The sequence below is a fragment of the Anthonomus grandis genome, chromosome 7 (assembly GCF_022605725.1).
Source record: "Anthonomus grandis grandis chromosome 7, icAntGran1.3, whole genome shotgun sequence".
Taxonomy (NCBI): domain Eukaryota; kingdom Metazoa; phylum Arthropoda; class Insecta; order Coleoptera; family Curculionidae; genus Anthonomus; species Anthonomus grandis.
In genome coordinates, this window is record NC_065552.1 from 22,470,907 (window position 1) to 22,490,672 (window position 19,766).

General features: G+C 30.5%; 1 protein-coding gene across 6 annotated transcripts in view; it reads right to left on the reverse strand.

The window, feature by feature from the left end:
* Window positions 1-19,766, reverse strand: part of LOC126738409 (optomotor-blind protein) — a 164,525-nt gene that overhangs the window by 15,902 nt on the left and 128,857 nt on the right. For all 6 annotated transcript variants that reach the window (XM_050443736.1, XM_050443735.1, XM_050443732.1 and 3 more), the window contains one exon: window positions 9,181-9,327. In XM_050443736.1, the coding sequence (XP_050299693.1) occupies window positions 9,181-9,327 (147 nt within the window). The remainder of the gene's footprint in view (window positions 1-9,180; window positions 9,328-19,766) is intronic.

Below are 19,766 nucleotides of genomic sequence, written 5' to 3' on the forward strand. Positions count from 1 at the left end.
GTATATTTTTTGATACACGGATATTTGGCGTATTCAACGTGCTGTGTGTTGCATCTGAACACAGTTACCACGTATTTGTATGGGCTTTTTAATACCTTCAGATTCTGGTAACTAGTTTTTTTCTTAGGTTGTTAAAATTGTTATGTAAGTCCGGCAACATGACAAAAATCTCGTTTAACCTAAATACCGGCAAATATTATTTTTAGGATCAGTGTTTGTTTACAGTTTGGTGATCGAGTGTTTGTAAGTCTTGCTAGTGACGATTTTCGCGCGCAAATATGCTGGGTAGAAAAAAACGTGCTCTTAGTTAGAACTTGCCAATTTAGCTGAAAGTTTAAGCGATGTTAGCGATATTGACGAGCCATTTGATGATTCAGATGCAGATCCATGGTACGCTGAGAGTTCGGAAGATGATAGCGAGGAATCTGCCCAAAATAATAATCAAAAATAAAAAATTTAAATATCAACAGCAACCTCAGGTACCGAAAAACCAAGACCAGCCACAACAGGTAATATTTGTATTATTATATTATACCCTCAATAATAAAAATTATGTCTATTTTTAGGGTACCAGTAGTGATGACGAAGACCAAGATATAAATTTAGTTTGTCCCCAAGTTCAAGTGGCAAGAATACAACCAAACGTAATTTGAAATGATGTCGATGAAGAGAATCTAAATAAATTTCCAAATCCGCAAGAGGATAGTACATTAGGTCCGATTGTCGAAACGCGTCATGACGACAGCCCGCTTTCTTTTTATAGGCTATTAGTTTCTGATGAATTGCTTGACCTTCTCGTAACCGAAATAAATCGGTACGCCCATCAAAAGATTATTGCTGGTATTTTCAATGAGTCTAACTCAAAAAACTCAATTCTCGCCAACTGGAGTGACACAAATCATAAAGAAACATTAAAAATTATTGGAATCCTTATATGGATGGGACTTTCCAGGCAGCTTTGGTGCCAGGAAACTTCGCTTGTTTAAATGAATCCATGGTTCCTTTTCGAGGAAAGCTAAATTTTTAAGCTGTGTGCTCAAGGTGGTTACACGTACAACTTAAAAGTTATGCTGGCAAGGAAGTCCGACCCACAGATCAAGCAGCAACTCAAGTAGTATTAGAGTTAATGCAACCTATTTTGAACAGGGGTAGGACCTTAGTCACCGACAACTATTACACCAGTGTTAGTAATTTAGCTCATCTACTGAATGACAATGAGACTTATTTAATTGGAACACTGCGAAAAATTAGAAAATACAACCCTAAACGTGTCTTTGATCAAAAATTAAATCGCGGAGATATGCTGTGTCAAGCGGGCAACACGAAGGTTGTTGTTGGCAAATGGGTAGATAAACAAGATGTTCCTTTTTTGACAACTAAATCGCCTCCAGTAATGACTGAAATCCAGGCAAGAACTAATATAAAAAATAAGTCATCTACCATAATCGAATATAACGCTGTTTCGGAAAGTGGGGATAGAAGTCATAGCGAGCAAGTACTAGTGTTGTTAAGGCACTAAAACTGTGTAATAAAGCTTTAGATAAAAAAATGGATGTTACGACTTTTAGGGAGAGCCTTGTTGAGAGTTTGTGCAAGGACAATAAAGTTGTTCCTCTCCTGCCAGCATTAACCCATCGATTGGAAGAACAAGCAAAGAGAGGAAGATGCGTGGTTTGTTATAACTATTACTCAGAAAGATACGGAAGAGCGCATGCATCCAAAAATTCGAAACAATGTAACACTAGATGTTCAGGATGTACAGACAAAAAAATTTTATGTTTAAGTTGCTTATTCAAAACACATAATGTATCCAAAAAAATGTAAATTTAAGTCCAATGTAAGTTTTTCTACTTTTTGAATAAACTTATTATAAAAAAATTGTGTATTGGTTTTCATATATGCAGGTTAATATAACCGTAACAAGTAAATGTCAGCTTCTGTGAACTGCGTGTATCAAATATATACATGCATTCTAAAATCACTACTTTCAAAAAAAATACTGTTATTGTATCCTTATTGTCTTGACAAGTAATTTTCAAACAAATTTATGAAAAAAAATTTTTAGTTCGGGTACATAATTTTTGTGAAACCAGATGCAGGGGTCAAAGTGTGAATACCTTAGAGTATTGCATTTATACAAAAAACTTTAAGGACGCTTTTGGTAAAAAAAGTCACCAGCTTTCATATAAAACTAAAATTACTAAGTCCATTAGAATTTTTAAACTATGTTAATTTTTATAAGGCCTTTGACTATATCAAGAGTTTTTTCAACTCATTCAATAACTACTCAATAACTCAAAAACTGTCTCATTTAAAAGGAACCTTTATTAACTTTTTTGATAAAGAGACTCATTAGCTTTTATATAAACTTAAATCAATAAAATCGTTAACAGATTTTTTTTAATCCATTGAAAAACTACTCACTAACTGAAAAACTGTGTATTTATAAGGAAACCCTAAGAACTTTATTGGTCAAAAAACTAATCAGCTTTTATATATAATTAAAATAAATAAAACGTTAAAAATTTTCAAAATATTTGGATTTTTAGGAGGCTTTTGACTTTATTAAGAATTTTTCAATCCATTAAAAGACTTCTTGATAATCCAAAAACTACTGTTTTGTTATAAAAGTTGTTACGACTTTTTGTTAAACAAACTAAGCAGCTTTCATATGAAACCAAAATTAATAAAATGGTGAGAAGAGTTTTTAAAGTTTTTATTTTTTTGTTAAGGCCTCTGAGAGTATCAACATTTTTGCAATCAATTAAAAAATTACTCATAACTCGAATGAAACTTATAGTAACCTCTTTGGTTATGAAACTCTTTAGCTTAAATATAAAACTAAAACCAATAAGATAAAAACTTTATAAACATTTTTAAAATATTTAGATTTTTGTAAGACCTTTGATTGTATCAAGAGTTTTTTTAATCCATTGAAAAAGTTGGAAACTGTTGCTTTTATAAGAAAATGATAAGGAGTTTTTTTAGTTAAGATAATCGTCAGCTTTTATATAAACTAAAATTATTAAAATCGTTAAGAAAGTTTTTTAAATATTTTGATTTTTAAAATGCCTTTGAAATTTTTTCAACTCATTGCACAAGAATTCAATAACTCAAAAAGTGTTGCATTTATAACAATGCCTAAGGGACTTTTTTAATAAAGAAACTCAGCAGCTTTCATATATTGCTTAATCAATAAAATCCTTACAAGAATTTTCAAAATATTTAGAGTTTTGCCGGGACTTTGACTGTATCAAGAGTGTTTTTATATTATTGAAAAACTACTTAACAACTCGAAAAGGGTTGTATTATAAAAAAACTTGTGGTAATCTTTGGTAAAGAAACTGATTGGCTCTTATATTACACTAAAATCAATATTATTTTTCGAAGAGTTATTAAAATATTTAGATTTTTGTCCTTTGACTGTATTAAAAGTTTTTTTAATCCATTGAAATTTTTCAGATTGTTGCAATTATAGAAAAAAATTTAGGGAGGTTTTTGGTATAGAAACTCACCAGCATTTATATTAAACTAAAATCAATAAAATCGTTTAGAGAATTTTTAAAATATTTACATTTTTATAAGGCGTTTGACTTTATCAGGATTTTTTTAATCTACTGAAATTCTATTTAATAAGTCAAACAGGGTTTCATTATTAAGGAAACTTGTAGTAACCTTTTTCGTAAAGAAACTTATCGGCTTTTATAAAAAATTAATGAAATTGTTACAAAATTTTTTAAAATATTATGATTTTTATAAGGCCTTTGACTATATCAAGAGTTTTTTTCAACTCATCGTTTAAAAAATAAACTTCACTGCGACTTTGGGTTCATAAACTTGACGTCGTCATGTCTCATTAGTTTCTCTACTTGGCGTTCATCCCAGTTTTCGTTGCTTGATTGTATTAGTAGGGAGTTAATGTTGATTTTGAAATCACTGCTAGAACTTGAAAAGTAAGGTTTACCATCAGATTCAAATATTTAGCTTATATCTTTCTTTCAGCTTATTGTAAGTAGGTGAAACACAGTTTGTAATTAGAGTTATGCCAGTATATAGAGAAAAACATATTTTTCTTATCCTCTTTTATGATATGTCAGACTGACTTGTGTATATAAAAAAAACAATAACTTGTCGCAAGTTTAAAATGGTCGGGTTACTTAGAAAACTTAGAACTTTTGGTCCGAAGAAAAGCCTCCCTTAAGTCAGTCTGAGAGGAATCTTTAGTACAACTCTTGGGTTTTTTTTTACAATTTATGTGTAATAGGAAATCTCCCTTAAGTAAGCCAATAGGGGATTTTATTGGTATAAATGTCGAGCTTTTTAGTACAATATGGGCCGATTAAATTCCCTAAAAAAGGGACTTTTTTTAATTGAAATTATTTGCTAGAGTTTACCAAGTAGCCTGTCATGCTATTAGTAATATATTTGTAATTTCCTGTGCCTCCTACCGCCACTTCTAAATAGATTATTAATGGAAATAAATTTAAATTAATAACTTATTTGTTTATAATTAAATATCCCTAAACAATGTCAAGGCACAACAAGACTTCAACAAACCCAGCCAACTTCGTTTGCCTTAAACCAACACCCCACAAAACTACTAACAAAAACGAAAACAAGCATCGGCCCTGTATAATACGGTCGTGGCATTTTAATGTGTTCGCTGTTGACTTCATTACAGCCTTTTAGAGGCTCATTATATATCTTTTATAAGGCCTTTTAATTTTTAATTTGCACTATGTATTGCCTTTATAAATAATATATGACCCATTGTGTCTCATAATAGGTTTGTACGGTGAATTTATAAATATGCACGACCATGGCGATGGTTTGTCACTCTGCGATTGCACCTGTAATTACTACATCGACGATAGGGATCTTAAGCATGTTTATATAACGGTAACATTATTTATACTCTTTAAAACCATAATTTTTTATTAAGTTTTTGATTTAAGGCTCCAAGGGGACAGAGTGACCCATTAATAAGAAAAGGATAATAAATTAAGGACCGTATTTTAATTGGTGTATTCTTGGTATATAAATAGATAGAATTTTGAGAAGTGTTTTTATTAACGGTGTTTTTGTTATTATAGGTACAACATTCAGGGACGTGTTTTATGAGCAAGTTGTAAAAAACAAATTTTATTTATAATTAAAATTGATAAGCTAGTATCTGACAAGTGTTTTTTTTAGTTACTATTTTCCAATTTATTGAGCCTTTTATTGGGTCAACAGATTAAAGTCTATTTATCCTAATTCGACGTGCATCTACTTAAACCTCAATAATTCTAAAACCAATTAAGACAATTAACTAAAGTAAAATAGGATAACAAATTTTAAGTTAGCCAACGTTTTATAGAGTTGACAGATCAAAGTCTCTTTATCCTGACTCAATATGTTTCCACTTAAACCGCAATAACTCTAGAACCAATTCAGATATTCAAGTAAAATAATGTACGCTAGATTACTGAGGAAGCGTTTAATAAATTTTGTAAATATTATAAGGTCATCCAGCTATTACTTTTTAAGTTAGCCAGCCTTTTATGGAGTCGACAGATCAAAGTCTTTTTATCCTCACTCGGCATGCTCTCACTTAAACCTTAATAACTCCAAAACCGATTGACGTATTTAGATAAAATAAAGTGCTGGATTACTAAAAAAGTGCCTAATAAATTTTATAAATGTCGTAAAGTCATAGTTATTATTTTCCAAATTATCTAGCCTTTTATCAGGTAGATAAAAGTTTTTTATCCTGACTCGATGTATGTCCACTTAGACTTCGATATCCCAAATCCCGATTGAGATATTTAAGTGAAATAAAGTGCACTGGACTACTTCCGAAGTACTTAATAAACTCAGATCAGAAAGTCATCCAGTAGTATTTACCAAGTTATCCAGCTACTTCTTCAGGGTAAGAAACCAGGAAACTAAAGGTAGGAAACGGGAAAAAATTATGGAAGGTCACGAAAAAACAGGAACAGCAAAGCTGACTATTAGGTTGCAGGAGCAGTCTATAATACTATTTAATTCTTTTTTCAATTTTTTCTTTCTTTTTTTACGTCCCTTGCCCTGAAAAAGATAATAAGTAAAAATTTGGTTTAATCGAATTATATTTTATTATAATAACAAAATTGTATATTTTTTAGATTTTGGTTTTTATTAGACGACTATGACGCATCTCATATGCAATCTGCAGCATATTTTTCTTGTTGTTAAAAAAAACTCTCTTTAAGAAAAGTATTAATGAACGCTGTTGTGTACAAGTTTTGCTAAGCATCTCTATTAGTTGATTTACTGCGGTTTTCTTATACAAGAATTCGTTTACCATTATAATAAGACACTTAATATTACAATGCATTTATTTATTGAAGTGCGGTTTTTCAACGATTTATTGATTTAGCCGATAAGGTTTCCCTTATTGGATAATTTCTCGAAAATGATTTATAAATAATCGTATATATTATTTTAAAAAAATCAAGAAAGTCCTTTCTTCACATTACCCTAAATAACCTGGGTACTAAATAACTTAGTACTTTTCCCCCACCTTTAATATTGAAATCCTAAAGAATTAGAGAAAAAGTCTAATCTAAATCTAAATAGACGATTTCACAGTCCAAATGGAGAAAGTAAATATTCTATCTAAGACTGTGGGGAACATGCAGCACGAATTGATCGAAGTGCGTAAGGAGTGTATGTCTTTGAGGTCCCAAATTGAATTAATGCAGCAAAATAGTCGTAAATATACTGCTGAATTATGTGGCATCCCCGAGAAGAAATAGGAAAACGTCCTCACTCTCGTAAAGGAGTTAGGTTCTTTCATTGGGAGTAACATTCAAGATGACAATATCGTGTCATGTCATAGGGTTGCCAGATATGCTAAGGGTACAAATAGTATAACCCAACCCAAAAACATAGTGGTCAAATTCTCATCCGTAGCTAAAAGAAACGAATTTATTAATGCCGCTAAATTCAAAAGAAATCACGGGTTAAAGGCAACAGACTTAGGATTTCAACATGGCCCAAAAATATTTGCTAACGAACACCTTTCACCCTACTATAAGCAACTTCACAGGAAAGCTAGGGAATTTTGTAGAAATTCTAACTTCAAATTGCTGGGTGAAAGAAATGAAAGTTTTCATAAAGAGGGACGAGAACAGCAAAGCCATTAATATTATTAATGAGCACATTCTGTCTTCCGTGCTAGCATCACTATAAACCATATCTTCTAATTAGTACTTTTGTAATTTCTTGTGTTACAATTAAAAAAGTTTATGTTACAAAAAAAAATTACAATTTTTTTTTAATGACTTCGTCTCAGCAATTTTTCATTTACTACCAAAACACCAGAAGCCTTAGGACTAAGACAGTAGACTTTTATCAGTCTGCCTGCACCTGTCTATACGACTGTATCTCAATAACCGAGTCTTGGTTAAATCCCAACGTTCTGGACTCGGAGCTGTTTTCTAACAACTAAAACGTTTTTAGACTTGATAGGAACGCTAACATTAGTGGCAAAAGTGATGGTGGCGGTATCTTATTGGCGATTCGTGACGTATACAACACGGAACTTGTCTCTAAGTGGTGTAATTCTAACACAATAATCGAAGACATATGGGTGAGCGTTACTTTAGAGGGGGACAGAAAATTATTTTTATGCACTGTTTATGTTCCACCTCATGCGGTAGTAAATAACTATCTAAACTTTTTGTCTAAACTAGAAAATATTATAGGCACTAATATTAATAGTTATTTTTTAATAATAAGTGACTTTAATCTACCTAATTTAATATGGTCACAAAACCCGAATGTTAAGGATTTATTGCCTATCAACGCCACCGATCCTTGCATCAATGCATTTTTTGATGCTTTTTACTTTAATAATCCAAAGCAATTTAATCACGTCTTTAATGCTCGTGATTAAATTCTGGATCTTAATATTTCTAATTCTACAAAAGTTATTGTAAATAAAAGTATGGATCCATTTATGCCTAAAGATAGTCATCACATGTCTTTGGATATAAATGTTAATTTGATATCGGAGAAAATCATTGTTAGTAATTCATATACCAAGTTAAAATGTAATAATGCCAATTACGACACTATCAATGAAAGGCACATAAAATGTGGCAACTGTACCGAAAACAATCTGATTACAACTTTTCAAATTTACGCAAAAGAGTAAAGATTTATATGCAATGATTACAAAGATTATATATATTAAACAGAAATAAACATTGTCAAAGACGTTAAATATTTCTGGTCATTTTTTTCACAACAAAAAAAACACTAAAAGCTTACCAATAAAAATGAAATTCAATGATCAGGAAGCTTCGAATTGTGTTGACATTAGTGAACTCTTTTCTAAGTATTTTAGTGGAGTATTTGAACCTTCTGATACATCAACTTTAATTGAGCTTAGTCAATGTCAAGAATGTTTTATAGTTAACAATATTGATATAAATGACATTAAATCCGCACTTATATCTATGGATCCTAAAAAGGGACCTGGCCCAGACGGTTTTGCGTACGTATATATGCTTCTTTATTGTTTATAAGAGATACTATTAAATAAGTTAGTTAAGTTTATAATGCTTGGTGTATTTGTTAAGTTTGGTGAAAATGTAATGTTTGGAAAAGCGCTTACTTGTATTTAAATTCATAAGATACTTTGTGCTTTTCTGTTATTGGATTGCTTAGTTTATCTGTAGGAGAGCCTTGTACTTTTTTTTTTACTTTCAGAATTCATCATCGTTAAACTATTGATGTAATTTCTGGATCATAGTAAATTCGTTACATATTAAACTCGTTGATCTCTCTCTAGCATTTTTGTGCCAGATTTTCCAAGGATGTACTTCTTATAAAAAATTAAAATAACTCATAATAAACCAAAAACGAATCCAACATGAACAGTCGATTAAGCTAAATGCGATCCAGTTCAATAGGCATAAAAATTCTCTATAGAACATTCTTTTGTTTACTTTCCCTAGCGGTTAAGTTGGTAGCACTTTAATGGCCGTTATATCCTCGGCCGAGGCATATTAATATAAATCAAATAAAATAAGGAGATAATGAACGGTAATTTGTTGTGACCGCGTAATAATTACGGGTAATTTGTTTTATTAGATAATTTTGGAATAATTTATGTCGGAGAGCCATTATTTAATGGTGATGAAAACTTACCTTCTCATTTTGGTAAGCTGTCACGGCAATAAACTCAGTCTCCTTGAAGACGTAAGTCCGAAACGTCGAGTAAGGCAACTTTAAGATGTCGTTCGCTCGGACTAAGTGAAACCTTGGCTGGTATTTGTGCATTGAGTTGAGTATCGTCTGAAAATAAAATAAAATTTATTAAAATAAAAAAATAGGGATACATAAATTACATTAAATTGAATTCAGTTTCTTACTCATTCTGAATATTGGTAGATAATTAGTTTTATTGTTAAAGTTTAAGTCCTTGCCTGCTATACTATGTGCAAATGAAAGTAAAGCCCTTGATCAACTATGAGTTCTATATGATTTTAGTGTGCAAGTAGTAAATTATCCGGGGTACACACAAAAAAGGAGACTGTAGAGCCCCTTGAATAGTTAAAAAAATATTTGTAACAAAAATGAGTTAAGGAAAACTGTTTTACTGAAGAATCAATAATTGTATTTCCTATAGTTCGCTCTCATTACAGCTGCGCATGTAAAGTAGTAAATTAAGTAAAACCCCCTCGGTCTAATGATTAAAAAAAAGAGCCATAAATACCACCATGAAAAGATTTTATTGGCTCATAGAGACCGGATCATTAAAGGGGCATAAAACCGCATTTCTGTCATCGGCGCGAGTGATAAAAATCTCGATCCTTGATTCGAAACAATTTTCATCCGTCTCGGACGACGAATAAAGTATTCCAGTAAAATTTTTATTCCCTGCCTTTCTGGGAATATTCTCGTTTTCGACCGACGAGATTGCGCTGCCGTTGCAGATTTTGATACCAGGGCGGATTTGATCAGGTAGAGTGTGTTTCGTTTGTCTGCCAATTTAAAGTGTTAATTATTTAACGGGTTTTTTTTGTCTTAATTATTGAACGGCGGATGTCGGTCATTCTATTCAGGATAAGGAAATTGACTTAATTGTGTGTGTAAATTGGTAAGATTGAACGGCACAAAGGGATCTGAAAACCATTATAGTTATTTATCAATATTTTTAGTATAGTATCAAACGCCCTACTTTTCAAAAATCTTTACCGAAGTTTATTACTGAAATACATGTATTTTTTTAATTTCCTTAATATTTTTATAATATGAGCAAAATGCTTAATTGTTTTAAGATTTTTGAGATAATTAGTCCGGAAGTCAAAATTATTACAAATATTAAAAAACTTATTATTCACTTAGTGAAACCTCGGTTGATTTTTATGCATTGATTTAAGTATTGTCGGGAAATATGGAAAAAGATAGTAAAATTAAAAAAAAAACTAGGAGTACGTAAATTACATCAAAGTGTCATTAATTTACTTCCTTGCTCATTCTGAATATTGGCAAAAATACTGAAGCTGATAAAGTGCAAACAGAACCCTCAACTGAAAGAGATTGATTTCAAAGATCCATGCCCTAAATGAATGTTCCTACAGTAAAACTAATAACTGCAAGCCAAAAATTTGCAAAAATTGTCAGAATTACCAGAGAGAATTATTTATCTCAAAAGTAGAAGAAATTCAATCTGATTAGTTGATTAATTAATGTTACATATTCTTCTTTAGGTACCATCTCCATTTCGAAGATTGGTATTGATAGAAAATCTTATTTTTAAGATAGCAGCTCTACATAGTTAGTTTAAGCGTCAACTAAACTTCTAGATAACTTCGAAATTTGCTAAAATGTTGAAGAATTTATACTCCTTACAAAATTGCTTAAGTTTTTCCTTAATTAAACTTTTTTCTGTCTCCTATCTAGGTACCCACATCCCAATAGTGAGATCAACACTTTTAACGTTTGTGTACTCCGGAAAACGAAGGCCTTGCGTGCAAAAATCAATTTATTAACAATTTTAAAGCCTGGAAAATATAAAATCAATTTGTCAAAGGTCTCTGTTTTTTAACTTTGTTCTAGGTACGACTTTTTTTTATCTGTTATGTTAATCGCGATAGCACAGAATTTGTAATATTTATATACGGAAATCAATGTAGTAAAAGTACAACCAGGAAATAATTTCTGAATTTAATAGATCTTTGACATTTTTCTAAACTGCCATAAAAGTGTAGTCCTGACGTATGTGTCTTCCAAACAGGAGAGTGTTTCTCCAGTATAATTACTGTCAGAAGTGGGATATCAGCAAGCCCAATTTAGTGGATGGCTTGTGCACAAGAAGTCAGGCCAAGATAGAGCCCGAGCATTTATTAGAGCTGCTAATAAAGAAGCTTGAGGACTAGGATAAGAAACAAGATGAGCGAGATCATAAGCAGAGAAAAGAATAAGAGGAGGAGATCCTTAACAGAAAAATTGCTTCTTATAGTTACCGAGTTCCTAATAGTAAGGTAGGTCTAAAGTTTGCTTAATAATATACACGACCGACAAATGAAGAACTTGCGAAAAACCTTGAAATCACCTGGAACTTTGACGTTTTTTAATGCTATATTACTTCTTACAAAATTGCATAGCATTGACTTAATTTTAATTTTTTTGTGCCTCCTATAGTAACCAATTTTTCAGTAGTGGACTTTAAATTTGTGATGTTGCATATTTATATACACGTTCGGTAAACAAAGGCTCTGGGTACGGAAATCGATGTATTAAATATAGGGGCAAGTAAATATAAAATGAATTAATCAGAAAGGTCTTTTTTTCAAGATAACTTCTAAATTTGCTGGAACTCGGACGTGTTTTTAAATAGCATTGACCCAATTTGAGCTTTTTTATATCTCCTATAGTACCGAAATTCTATTAGTATGGTACGAATTTATAGGGTTTGCATACTTACATATATGTCCGGCAAAAAAAGGCCTTGCGTGCGGAAATCAATGTTTTAAATATAAATCAGGGAAATATAAAATGGATTATTCAGAAAGGTCTTTTTTTCCAAATAACTTCGGAATTCTATAAAATTGTAAAGCATTGACCCAATTTAAACTTTCTGTCTTCTACAGCTACCGAGTTTCTAATAATCAATGTCGCAATGAACTGGACATTTTAACTTTTGCATACTTATATACATGTTTAGCAAACCAAGGCCTTGCGTACAAAAATCAATGTAATGAAAATAAAGCCAGGGCAATATAGTGAGCTTAGAATTTGAAACGTTTGAATACTATATATAAAACCAAAAAACGAAGGCCTTGAATGCGGAAATCAATGTATTCAAATTAATTATCAGAGCCCTCATGCAATAATCAGAGCCATTTTTATTTTTAAAACTGCACCTCTAAATAGTCCGGGTGTTCTTTAGCTATCCATGCGTTTCTCTCATCTTACGTTATTCTCAACATCTTAAAACATGATCTCCTGAAAGTTTTTTTAAATTTTGGTCTTGGTAGATGATACATTAATTGCCCCAAATAATTTAAAGATTTCTAATAGAAATTCTTTTTAGCGGCTTGCTAAAAAATAGTTGCAATATATGAAATTACACTAAAAATAAATAACAACGGACATCTTAGAGCCTACAATCCAAGAAAAATGGAAGAACGATGGGGTACTAACGTGTATAATCAATAAAAACTCTATGTTAATCTGCGATAATGGAAACCACTTATTCAATCTTTAAACTGAAAGTGGGACCTATTAAAAAAATTTACCATTGCAACAAAATTATAATATGTGAATTTATAAAATAAATGTGAACCCAAAAAGTCCTTTCAGAACATACTCTACTAACCCACCATTATCAATTCCGCTGTGCCAAAGCTTGCCGCGTCATTAAAATTACTTAACTTTTCAACACTTTTTAAGTACTGTATTATCACTATACTGTTGCCGGCAGTCCCTAATACGCAATTGCGGCTAAAAGCTGACAATCGTCCAATTAAACAGTCAGGTAACCCGAGGCGAATGAATCGGTACGAACCCGTCCAGCAGTTGAGGTGTTCCGTCCGTTTGTTATCTATACGGTAGCTAAAAAGAAGATTTTACATCCTATTAACCCGAGTGGGTCGGTTTTTAGTTCGAAAGGGCAACGACAGATGCCACCCGGGCGCTTCCTTTGATCTTTTTTCGGCGGAATGTCGAAAAGTTTATGGCGACGGTAATTTGGTTCGTTGTTTTTTATTTTTTAAAAGCGGATTATAAGGTGCTTGATGAATAAGTCTTTTATTTTACTTTTTAGGTAATTTTACCATGGTGACGTGTTAATGACATCGTTTTGCTTGGAGTAAGGAAATAATAAATTAATGAAACTGCCTGGAATAATATTCCCATTCAACTGCAGTAAACTATAAAATAAAAAAATCCCTAGAACAAACTGCTTATAATTATTTGAATAAGAAAATAAGTGCCTGAAATAAAGAATTATAGTTTTGGCTTAAACTGAAAATATAGTGTCTTAACTGCCCAAACTATTACTAATAATTCGGCCTAAAAATATACTATAAAAAGCGCTAGTCCAAAAAATTTCAGTTTTACTGCGTTTAACTGCCAAATAATAAAAAAAAAAACGTCAATGCTGCGTCAAATTAACAAAAAGTGGATTTAATTGCCTGGATTTACAAAACCAGTTAAATACTTTAAAAATCACCATGGCTCTAGTGCCTGGAATTAAAAAAATGATATAATAAATCAGCTACCAAAATGACCACTGAACTGCTTCAAAATATAACAAAAAATATGTCTTAACTGTTATACCGAACTGAAAATAATTGCCTGAATGATATGTATGAGTGAACTGCCTAGATTTATAAAACCATGGAGCTTCATGAAAACAAAATGGCTCAACAACCTATAATTATTTCAAAAAAGTGCCTTAAAATTAGGAATCTTGAATTAATTATCTGAAACTAGTGAAAAAGAATTTAGGCTCAACTGCTTGGAATTTAAGAAATACTTCATAAAGGCTAGGAATCATTAAATATTTAGGCTCATTTAATTAATTATAGTTAATAAAGAATTATATTACAAAATCAATAATTACAAAAAAAATCTAAATATAAAATCAAGTGAAGGGTCATATTAAAAAAAGAGACCCGTAGCTTAACTGTCTGTATTAAACAATTTTTTAATTAACAATTTAAAATTAATAAATTTTTTAATATAATAATTCTATTTATAGGAAGATTTAACTTAATTTTTTTAAAATATACAAAAATTAACCAAAGAAATAATTTTAAACTTCAGTTTTAAAATTTAACTATATTTTTTTTTCATAAAATTAAAATTGAAGTTTTTTGTATTTTTTTGTGTTCTGTATTATTTCATTTTGCTTTTAGTTGATATTTAAAATAAAAAAAATTGTTATTATGTTAACAAAAAACACATCAGGTAGGTACTTGATCCCCTACTATACAATTTACCTGGTTATAAATGTATTTACAACAAAGGTCATTATAATAAATATGATGTTATTATTAATTTTATAAAGGATGTAATAAATGTAAAACAATTATTAAGGCTTATAGGAGATATCTAATGTGTAAAATTATAAGTGGACGCGGATCAATAGATACTTTTACTTACATGCATATATAGGTCTCCACTTACCAATGAGGAAAAATTCGTTGATGACTTTACTAATTATTTATTGCTAAACGAAAAATTACAAACGGTGTAATTGTAGAAGATATAAATTTAAATAAACTGTTCTATAAAGGGATCTATAGAAAAGTATAAAAATATTCTAGCCTTTAATGGCTTTTCATCCTATAATAAATTCTATACAAGTTCACAATCAAAAATATGCCTCGATCACTTTTTTGTAAACAGATTTGGTAAAAATCTTTTCAGAGTTTTTATTCTTTTATAATTAACTATAAGATAACAGACCACTGTTCAATATTTTTAAAATTTGAAAATTCCATGCAAATAACACATAACAATAACGATCGGTTTAAAAACTTTATTAATTATACACAACTAAGAGATAACATAATAAACCAACAATGGACACATGTATTACACAATGAAAATGTCTAGAAGATTTTTATACACAGGTTACAACATTTGATAACACAAAATACAAACAAAGAGTATAATTTAACATAAAAGAGGGCAAAAAAAGGTAAATAACAAAAGAAATCTTAAAATGTATACAAGAAAAAAAGAACATTATATAAAATGGTTAAAGACTTCGAAGAAATCTTTATTAAATATAAAATTGTAAAAAAATAAATAGTACAAAAATAATAAGAAGAGCAAAAAAATATTCATCTAAACTTATTTCAAAAAACCAAATTAGATCAAAGGTCCTATGGAACTGCGTCAATAACATATGCTATAACCAAAGGACACAGATAGATAAAAATGAGATTGCAAACTCTAAAATGGTCACGGATTAACATGAAATTGCTGAATGCTAAAATTGCAAAATGAAGAATCTTACATTTTTTCATTGAGATTGGAGAAAATCTTCTACAAATCTATCTACAAATAGACAAACACCAAAACAATTGCAAGAAAATACCGCACAGTGTACATATAGTCTGTATTATTTTAAAGAAACTACTACCCTGGAAGTACACACAATTATAATGAGTTTAAGATTGAAGAAAGCCCAAGGATATAACAACTGCAAACAACTACTAAATGCAACAACTTTCATAGCCAACCAAGTTAAGCCCCTTTTCAATTTCAATATTACTTAGTATCTTAAAAATATTAAAAAAAATTATTAAGTCTCAAACGATAAAGTTTCTTGAGAAACACAAACTTTTATCACAGACAATCGATTCTGATATCTACAAATCAACAAAAAAAGTAGTGCTTAATGAGAATGTTTACTGATTTAACAGAAGCGTTCAACACAGTATGTCATCAAAAGCGGGTAAAGAAACTTGAATGCTGCGGATTTCGAGGTAGTGTTCTAACTCTATTGAAGAAGTATTTAATTAATAAGCAGCAATGTGAGGCGTAAGGAGCAATCTTGAAATCGTACACAGCATCCAACTGTATTAAAGACCAAAGTAAAAAAATATATGATTATAATAAATAAATGGCTTCAAAAAAATTAACTAATACTTAAAAATGAAACCAAATTTATTGTATTTACATCTTATATCAATAATCTAATAAAATTTAACAAATTGTTATTTAATATATACAACAGTTTTGTTGCATTGAAAGTTAACGCAATTAAATACCTTGGGTTAACAATAGATAGTCCCATGATTTGGGATAATCATTTATAATATTTAATAGGAAAAATATCGCAATAACTGTAAGAACTATTGTGATATTTATATATTAATAATTAACCCAGTAAAAACAATACTCAAAGTGACTGCAATTCTCAATTGAAAAAATTACTCGAATGTGACCTGTTTTAAAATACTTGAATGCTTGAAATCGGAATTGAAATTAGGCAAAAATAGATAGCTGATTTGCCCGTCTAAAGTAAAAAAAAAACTTATTTATTTAAGGCCAACTGCCTGGAAGTAAAAAAGATATATTTAGTCACAGGTACTGACATTTTAAATGACGTTTAACTGACTTGGATTTAATAAAATTGCAATTTGAAAATAACGAGACAAAGTTTTTAAAGCATAGCAACTTCTTGAAATTTAAAAACGAAACGAATTCTGAGTAAAATAAACAAATAATTAGTTAACTAAACTAAGCAATAGATAAAAAGCTTTACTGCCTAGACTTTAAAAAATCATGAATCCAGAATACATATACTAAAAAACTTAAATTATTTATTAAGTACTCTGAACTGATTGAGAATTAAAAAATTTTCAACTTTCAATTCAGAAAACTGCTTTACATAAAATAAATTTTATTTAACCAAACAACAATAGAATTAATTGCAGCTGAATTTTAGTCTAATATCTTAAAAAGATTTAAGCTGGATTTACATAAAATAAAGCAATCAGATCACCGTCAAAAAATAAAAAACCAAACCAAAAAAAAACAGAGAATTTGGCGGTGGTAAACAAAAACCGACCGTGACAAATCAGTATGTGAAACCATAGTAGAGAAAGAGATAGAGACACATAGGCGGCTAAACGCATAGACCTGAAAGACACAACATTTAGCATTTAAATCGTAAAATTATGCGCGTTTTGAGGTTAAATGACTCCGCTTACGACCGACGGGACTTGCTAATTATTTTTGCGAAAGTAATTTTAATATTTCGAACCTCACACCGTGCGGCGATTTTTATAGATGTATAAATAACGTTTAATATTATTTTTGTATTCGTCGCGAATTACCGGGGCGGTCGTTTTTGATGTCGTCTTTTAGATGTCGTCTGGGGGGAATGATGATTTGCTGTTTTGCGGGAAAATATGCGAGTGTTAGATCCGGTGAGAAGGCTGGACAGGTGCTTTTTTTGGACTTGTATGTTTCTCTATCGTGTTATTTGGTGCTGTGTAAAATTGTGGAAAAATGGGCTTTAGAGAGACAATATGATGGAGTTAAGGGAAATATTTTTTTTTTGCTGCGGAGGATTGGATTTTTTTTTAAATTTTTATCGTTACTTAAAAATCAAGAAAGCTAAAAATTTTTGAAATTTTTCCTGCAAATTTCTAAATTAAAATAAGGCGATATCTATACAATTTTTTTCTAAAAAATGTAAAGGAGGTAAGAAAAAAACAGTTTTAGTCAAGAGTAAATCCTCTCTTGACTAAAACTGTTTTTTTCTTTAAAACACTGTTGAAAAAGTATCTTTTCGAGGTTATGGGCATATGACTGAAAAACCTCCATATCTATTCTAATATTTTTCGAAAAAAATTATTGTGATTTAAAAGAGAAGCCATAAGACTTAAATCCTTCTGTCTTATCTATATAAACTCCTCACCAATATTATTACCAATAGATTGACTAAAAAATTCGACGCATATCAACCAGTGAAGCAAACTGATTTCGTAAACTGTTCAGCATAAGAACAAACAACGAAATACCACGTACTTCTCCACCTGACATTTTTAGACTTTCATAAGGCGTTGGATTCAATTAAAATATGAATATTCATTTCAGCAATAAATGATACGAGAATCAATTCTCGTTATGCTTGTCAATCAACGGGAATCTGCAAACAGATAAAATAAAAATAAACAGAGGATTACGTCAAGGCAATACCATATCCGCAAAATGATTCACTTTACAGCTGGAAAATGCCCTTAAATCACTACAATGGGAAACTACAGACATAAACATCAACGAGTCCTTTTTGAACTATCTCTAATTTGTCGATGATATCGTTTTAAGGAGCAACAACATAAAAGAATTTAATGTTAAAAAAAATAACATCGTTAAATAATCCAGTTTATTGTAGTAATCATAGTAGTTTAACTGATTTCTCTGAAGTAGCTTACGCTAAACCGTCTTCATCAGAGTCTTTACTGATATTGCAATAATAAAGATGATTCTTCTGCAGTTTTCAAATAACGTTTAACTTCACACGACACAAGTAAAAAAACTTTTAAAGCAAATACTTGCAACTATTGCAAAATTAAACATCTGTTAACCGTTTTTTTATTAAAAAAAAAGGCAAAATATATTTGTCGACCGACCATAACTCTTAATGGTTCTCACCGTATATAAACTATGCGTTAAATAAATCAATGTCTATCATACCTTTTTTGTCTTAAACTGTCCGAGAAGGCGCCTTGCTTAATTTAAATTTAAAAACAGCATTTACTATATAGGTTGGGGAATTGGAGATTACGTATTGTTGAAAATAATGCCCACACCTTAGCTTCCTCTTGTCCAGGAGCGCCCGCCTTCGATCGCCTAACAGATGTTTTTATTTTTTACAGAGTAACAGTAATAATATTAATATGCCTCATTTTGCGGCGTTATTGAATTTTGAAACACTATTACTCGTTTCTCAATTTTTAATGGCTGTTACATTTATAGAGACAATTTGGCTGTACAATTTAGGGATTTGTTTTCAAATACATAAGGAAAATCGGTCTATTTGAAAATGTGGTTTTGAATTTTGAGACACCCTTTTGTTGTCAAGATTATCACTGTAAAGAGCAAGAACCTTCTATCCAAAGGCTCCAGGAGCAAGGACTGGAAAAAATACTTTGTAGTGCCCTAAAAACTGGATTCAACACGATCAAGTGGAAGTATATTTCGTGAAGACCAGTGGCGAAGAATGGAATTTGCTGAAACCATGGTGGATAAAGCAAATGACAATGTTCACATAAATCTTCATTTCCATTACATGGGAAAGAAAATTCTTCCATTCTTCGATGTTGGTCTCGGGAGTATAGAAGTTCTAAAATCCGTAAAAAATAAATTTTTGAGCTGGTATTTTAGGTGATCATATTAAAGGGCAATTTTTTTATTCATGGTACTTTCCTAAACCCCATATAACTTTTATTTTTCAAGTTTTTTAAGGGGACCTTAAAATAACAATTAACAAAATACGAATTTAGTAGTTCAACAAATTTAGAGGAGTTGCGAGAGAAAAAATGTAAAATTTTGAAATTGATTTCACCAGAAAATCTTCTAAAGGTACAAAATAACTTATTATTTAGCCAAAAAAGAAGACCTGTCTGAGCCTTTTATATAAAGAATTACCTTTTGTAAGTTTATTTTTAAGAATTTTAAATTGATTTTTGTATAGTGTTAAAATATTTTTACTTTTATGAAAGTTTATGTTTTGTAATGAAAATTTTGAGAGTCCGATT